The following is a 6,485-nucleotide window of genomic DNA, read 5'->3' as shown; positions in this document are numbered from 1 at the left end:
TTGAGCAAGAGTATAAAACTTTTAATGGGTCAGTGCATCAGTCCTTGATGCAAAGGGAAAGGAGCAAAGGGGGCTGTCATTGTCCCAGGTGCTCAGAGCTGCAAGATGATCTGCACAGAGCAGCAAAGTGGGGGTACACACAGAGCTGCAGCAGCCTTTGCCCTCCAAGGAAGGGACCAACACGTGGAGAAGCAGTTCCTCTCACTGTCCATTCGCTTTCACTCTATGCTTCTTCTTCCTGGTAGGGACTTTAGGCTGCATCATTTTGGGAGAAGGCCGCGCAGCCTTCAAGGGTCTCCTCTGTGCTTGCAATGAATGTTTCTTCTTCAAAGCAGGCTGGGGCAGCTTCTGCTCTTTGTCAGCTTTTGAGCCCTCAAGTTTCTTCTTCAAAGCAGGCTGAGGCAGCTTCTGCTCTTTGTCAGCTTTTGAGCCCTCAAGTTTCTTCTTCAAAGCAGGCTGGGGCAGCTTCTGCTCTTTGTCAGCTTTTGAGCCCTCAAGTTTCTTCTTTTTTGGTGGAGGCTCCGTGACGACGGTATCAGGGACAGCGGACAGAGCTGCGGCTTCCACAGCAGGCTCTTCATCTGAAAGGAGAGAAGGGCACTGTGAGAAGAACCAGAGTGGCTTCTGCAGGGGAAGCAGCCTGCGAGGGCAGGCCCAGCCAGCTCAGCTGAGCTCCAGCAGCATGTCACCTTTCTGTGCCTGCGGGATGGCATTGGAGAACTTCTTGAACTTGGCGATGAAGAACCCATCCATGTTGTGCGTGTGCGGGTAGAAACGCCGCGTGCACTTGAGGGACGGGTGGAAGCGGCGGTCCTTGAACCTGGAGGAGGAAGAGGGGTGAGGAATGATTAGAACCCTTCTGCTCAAGCCTGGCCACCAAGGAGCTGTCACACGTGCAGCTTGTGACCTGGCACTCACCTAGTGAAGCCCTCCTTGCCAAAGTCCAGGCCTGTGGGCACCAAACGGACATTGCGTTTCTTCAGAGCATAATCCACAACCCACTCGTTCTCCTCCACCTGCCGGAGGCCAAGCATTAGGATCCAAACCCACCACCTCCTGAGGAGGAGGTGAGCACAGCAGGTGATGGCAGAAGGCACTTACCATGATGGAGCAAGTGCAGTAGACAATGTAGCCCCCTGTCTCTGAGGCAGCATTGACTGAATCTATGGCGCTAAGAATCAGCTCCTTCTGCAGGTGGGCACAACGCAGGATATCCTTCTCATCCTGAGGGAGAAACAAAGGTTAGGAGGCCACAGGCACAGGGAAGCATCCCAAGCTTCTGCTGTGGATGAAGGAATGACAAGAGAGCAAAGCACATAAAATGTACAAGAGTCTGGAGTCTTCTGCAGAAGTAATAGCAAAATCAGCCCTAGTACAACACACAGCCCTGGTACGTGACACAGAATAAGAAAGAAAAGGAAAAATGTATTGTAGGTATCTCTCAAGAACAAAGCTGCCCCCAAAGGTCTTCCTCTCATGACTCATACTTGAGTCTGCACTTGCCACCCACCTTTTTGGTTTTGACAGCGGGATCCTTGGAAATGACGCCTGTTCCGCTACAAGGAGCATCAAGCAAGACACGGTCAAACCCTCCAAGAACCTACAAGCAGATGTAGATTTGGAATTACACTCACAGGTGGGGACTCAAAACAAGGCCAAGACTAGAAGGGGAACCAGAAGACTGGGAAGGCAGGAAACACTCCTTTTCCCTCTTCCCTGTCCACCTTCCTGCCTCTGTATCAAGTAACAACCACACTCCCCGGCAGCTCTGCTACTCCTGCTGTGGCAGGTGACTCTGGAGAGCACAGCTTCACTCAAGGGACAGCACAGCAGCTCTGGGTGAGCACTGCAAACAGGAACATACCTTGGGGAACTGGCGTCCATCGCAGTTACTCACAACAGCGTTGGTGACTCCCAGGCGGTGCAAATTCCCTACCACGCTCCGGAGCCGCTCGGCACTGCTGTCGTTAGCCAGGATCATCCCTGTGTTCTTCATAAGCTGAGCTGCCAGAGGGCAAAACACACCAGCAAGGGCTGAAAACTTCTTGTGCCTTTGTCTCCAGCAACAGCCACCCCCTCCTTTCCTTGAGTTCAGTCTCCCTCTATTCCCCCTTTCTGTGTGGACCAGCGCAAACTCCCCACTTGCCAGAGCATCCCTCCCAAGGCTCCAGGGTGGTACCTATGTAGCTGGTCTTGCCTCCTGGGGCACAGCACATATCCAGGATGCGCTCGTTCTCCTGTGGAGCCAGCGCCATGACAGGGAGAAGGCTGGAGGCTCCTTGCAGCATGTAGTGCCCGGCCAGATACTCTGGGGTGGCACCTGGGCAGGGAAGGCAGAATGGAAGAAGACGAGATGTGAGAGAAAGGGGAGCAGGAGCGGGTGAGCTCAGCCCTGCAGGGTAAAGGTGATCTCACCGATGGGCACAGTGGAGTCATAAATCACAAGTCCTGTTTTGGACCACTTCCCCAGGGGGTCAAGATTCACACCACGGTTGATGAGAGCCTGCAAGGCAAGGAGAAGGGACTGAGGCGCTGCTCTGGGGGACAGGCAGCTCAGGGCACAGCTACGGGCTCCTGCTCACCTGGGCCAGGTCCCGCCGCCGCGTCTTCAGCGTGTTGGTGCGAATGGTGACAGGGCGCGGAACCTCGTTAGCCTCCAGGAAGTTTACCAGCTGGAAGGGACAGAGAACAGAGACGGAAATGGATTCTCAGGGAGGCACCAAACCCCCAGTGGTCAGCTAGGGGCAGGGCAGGATCCCACCTCAGGGAGAGGGAAGATGTCCATGAGCTTGGCGAGCAGGAAGTCGCTGTAGGAGTAGTAGGCGGCCATGTCGCGGCGCAGCAGCGCGAGGTATTCCTGCCGGGAGCGGCCCTCCTCCCGCTTCGCCCCAAAGTCCTGCAGCACCTCCATGTTGCCCTGGATGCGCTGGTGAATGACGTGCAGGTCGGGGGGCTCTGCAGGTGGGAACACCGTCAAGGAATCACCAAGAGCCAAGGAACCCACACAGGGGCTCTGTACAAGTACATGTGCCACAACAGAGCCTGCCCAGAAAGGCTCTGCTGGAATACTGCTTCCATCAGAGCTCAGCAGGTGCAGGGTTCAAGGGATTAAACCAGACCAAAAAAAGTTCACAAGGCAGAACTAGAGAGTGTTTAAAAGAATTACTTTAGATAAATAGAGAAAAATAGAAAAAAAAATCAACAAAAGAAGTGTTATAATACTGAAAGCATTACCTGCAGCAGAAAAACAGACCAGAAATTCTCCAAGGGCAACGAAGTGGTACAGAGGAGAGTAAGAAGGGAGGTGGGAAAGGAAAATCACCAAAGTCCAGCAGCAAGCACTTTGGATGCTAGAACTGCTGTCATTAGAAACTCTGGGAATGGGATGCACAAACACCCACCAGGAAAATCAGGGTAGAGAGGTACAAACCACATAATAAGTCATCCATATGTATTTAGGACTAGGAAGGAAATTAGGGCAGGTTCCAAGCCCCATACAGGGTGTCACAGATTTCCTAACTGTGCTATGGAGAAGCACAGCATTATACACTATCTATTAGGACAGCTCAGCTAAAAATACCTTGTCATGCACAGACACTTTTGCTAAGCAATATGCATGATAAAGTCCAAGTGAAGCTCTCTGATTGTATCCAGGCCCCGTGCTGCATCATGCACATGGCTTATGGATGTCACAGATAAAAAGGATATCCTCCTTCTCAATCTCTTCACTAGTTGGCAGTTTAAACTGTTCATCTATATCCAGGTTGAGCTGCAGATCTGGGCCCTCTTCTTCCTTCTGTCCCATTTTCTGCTTGCTTGCCTCCTCTGCTTCATCTTCCTCCTCCTCTTCCTCGTTGCTGTCATCTTCACTGAGGCCTTCCCTAAGGACAAAGAACAGGATCACACAGATGCTTCTCAACAACCATTCCTTAGATGGCACAAAAGACAGAGAAATAACAACACAGGCTCCTCATCTACCCAGGAAAGGCTCTCCACACTCACCTCTCAGGCTTCTGCTTCAGGGCAGCTTTTTCAATAGGCAGCAGCTAAATAGAGACAAAACATTAATCAAAAACATCCACAGTTGTCCCCTTGCTTCCCACCATCTGTGAAATTTACTTGCTCTGTTTAAAAGGGACAACAAACACAAGCACTGAATGTTATGCTGGAATCAGCTGAGAAACTTGAAATCATTCTTGTGAAGGAAAGAAGGGGAAAGTTCCCCACCACCTCTCCACCCCCTGCCACTAAAGCCATCCTTTCCCCCCAGGCCCAAGGGGTCCTTTCAGCCAACACCCAAATATTTCCTGTTTAATTAAGGGCAAGAAGTTCCTACCTCTTCTTCCTCAGATGATGAGGCACCATAATCATCCACCATCTCCTCGCTGCTCCCATCCTCCTCCTCCTCCATCTCCCAGCCCTCTTCCACCTCACCATCACTGGATAACTCCACATGGTTTCCTTTAGGCTGGGTTTTCTTGGCTTTGGCTGGAGCCAGCCACTTGGAATTGCTATCACTGAAGCCAGAACGGCCACGGGCAGCTTGCCCTGCTGCCTTTACAGCACGTTTCTCCTTCTGTGGGGACAGCTGCTCTTCAACTAGAGGCAGAAGAAGCAGTCAAAAGTTAGGCATTGTTTCCAAAATCTGCTTTTCCAGTTGTTACACAGAAAGGCCTTAGTCCAAATCCTGAGCTGCCTGTCCAGAGGGAGGGACTGCTTGCCCTCTACATCTCAAAGTGCCAGGCATATTCTCACCTCTCCCCAGTGGACCCTGCAGGAGACCTAACTAGAATTACCAAATTAAAACACTGCCACAAAACTCTTATGCTATTTGTTCTGACATATTGCAGTATCCTCTGCCCCGAATCCTTGTCTATCCTTCCTTCTACTTGAAGAGTTTCCTGGGCTACACAAGATGTAACACAAAGACTTAAAAGCCTCAGCCATAAAAGCAGCCTACAACAACCTTGCTGTGAATGGAGGTTAAGTAAAAAAATGGATTTAACAGGCAGAAGAGAGACCTTTAACAAGTTCCTCAGACAACACTGCCTCCTGACATGGCAGCCACCAGAACTGAGATAGAATTCATTGTTATTATCTAGGAGAGAGAACCCAAAAGAGGGCCAAGATTATGAAGGGCCTGGAAAGGAAGCCTTGTGAGGAGCAGCTGAGGTCACTTGGTGTGTTCAGCCTGGAAAGAAGGAGACTGAGCAGAGCTCCTTGCAGTCTGCAGGCTTCTCACGAGGGGAAGAGGAGGGGCAGGCACTGATCTCTCCTGTGGTGACCCGGGACACGACCCGAGGGTACAGCAAAAACTGTTGTGTCAGGGGAGGTTTGGGTTGGATACCAGGAAAAGATTCTCCACCCAGAGGGTGGCTGGGCACTGCAACAAGTTCCTATGGAAGTGATCACAGCACCAAGTCTGAGTTCAAGAAGCGTTTGGATAACACTTTCAGGAACATGGTGTGACTCTTGGGGTGGTCCTGTGCAGGGCCAGGAGCTGACTTAACTATCCTTGTGGGTCCCTTCCAATTCAGAAAACTCTAGGATTCTGTGATTTAAGATAATAAAATTCCACGTGTAGCCTGCCTTGACAACGACGCCAGAGAAGGACGGCGGCGGCAGCGCCCGGGGGAAGCAGGCTGGGGACTGCGGCCCGTCAGCCCGGTTCGGACCCGCTCCCGCTCACCTGTGGGCTCCCGCTCTCCCTCTCCTCCTCCTCCTCTTCCTCCTCCGAGCGGCCTCCTCCCGGCCGGGCCGCCGCCCGCTCCCAGCCGCCTCTTCGCAGCCCTGCATGGCGAGGGGAAGCGGCGATCAGCCCCGGCCCGGTCCGGCCCGCCCGCCCCGGCCCGCCGCGCCGCCCCCCTCACCTCCTTCTGCCGTGACTGGAGAGCTTCTTCCTGCCGCTCTCGGGCTCTGCGGGAAGACACGCAGCGGTCAGACGGCGGCGGGCGCCGCGGGGCGGCGGCGGGCCGGCGCAGGCCGCACTTACCTGGCGGCAGGAAGCGGGCCAGCTCCACCTCGGCCCCGCGCTGCTTGCGGGCCTTGCGCCCGGGGCCGCGCTTCTCCTTCCTGCTCGGGTCCAGCTTCCGCCCCATGGCCGCGCTGCGGACCCCGCGCGCCTCCGCCGCCGCACGTGCCGCGCTCCCCGCCGCACCGGCGCACGCGCCCGCCGCGGGCCCGCCCACCGCGATCGCTGATTGGCCCCTGCCGGCAACGTCAGCGGCGCGGGCCGCCCGCCCCCGGACGCGTGGGGCCGCGGGCCCGCCCCGCCGAGAGAACGGCCGTACCGGGAAGGGAAGGGAAGGGGCCGGCCGGGCCCGGGAGCCGCCGGGAGCGGGGCTCCTGCCGCAGGCACTCACAGGCGGGTCCTGCAGCCGGGACAGGGGGTACACAGCCCAAGGCCGGCAGCAGAGAAAGGCTTGGTGCACAGGCAAGGGGAAAGGAGCTACAGAATCAGAGACTGTTCAAGTGAGGGCGCAGAG

General features: G+C 54.8%; 1 protein-coding gene across 1 annotated transcript; it reads right to left on the bottom strand.

Moving 5' to 3' along the window:
• Positions 1 to 6,137, bottom strand: NOP2 (NOP2 nucleolar protein). The gene is made up of 16 exons (XM_058045199.1): positions 5,993 to 6,137; positions 5,871 to 5,916; positions 5,690 to 5,790; positions 4,337 to 4,599; positions 4,003 to 4,046; positions 3,709 to 3,881; positions 2,762 to 2,961; positions 2,583 to 2,672; positions 2,416 to 2,503; positions 2,180 to 2,320; positions 1,865 to 2,004; positions 1,511 to 1,600; positions 1,102 to 1,224; positions 919 to 1,016; positions 690 to 820; positions 1 to 581 (listed from the first exon to the last, which is right to left on the bottom strand). Exons 1-16 carry the CDS (start codon positions 6,096 to 6,098, stop codon positions 202 to 204), a joined length of 2,214 nt encoding a protein of 737 aa, XP_057901182.1. The 5' UTR covers positions 6,099 to 6,137; the 3' UTR covers positions 1 to 201.
• Between the last annotated feature and the right edge of the window lie 348 nt (positions 6,138 to 6,485).

This window comes from Melospiza georgiana, chromosome 2 (genome assembly GCF_028018845.1).
Source record: "Melospiza georgiana isolate bMelGeo1 chromosome 2, bMelGeo1.pri, whole genome shotgun sequence".
NCBI lineage: Eukaryota > Metazoa > Chordata > Aves > Passeriformes > Passerellidae > Melospiza > Melospiza georgiana.
Note: the sequence above shows the minus strand (reverse complement) of the source record. Positions and strands in the feature narration are given on the sequence as shown.

Excerpts from the sequence above, each read along its gene's own strand:
- NOP2 (XM_058045199.1), bottom strand. The coding sequence starts at position 6,098 with ATGGGGCGGAAGCTGGACCCGAGCAGGAAGGAGAAGCGCGGCCCCGGG. Across the intron at positions 4,600-5,689 it reads GGGAGAGCGGGAGCCCACAG|TTGAAGAGCAGCTGTCCCCA; the intron begins GTGAGCGGGAGC and ends TTCTGCCTCTAG. Across the intron at positions 2,962-3,708 it reads TGAAGAGATTGAGAAGGAGG|CTGCAGAGCCCCCCGACCTG; the intron begins ATATCCTTTTTA and ends CGGTGTTCCCAC.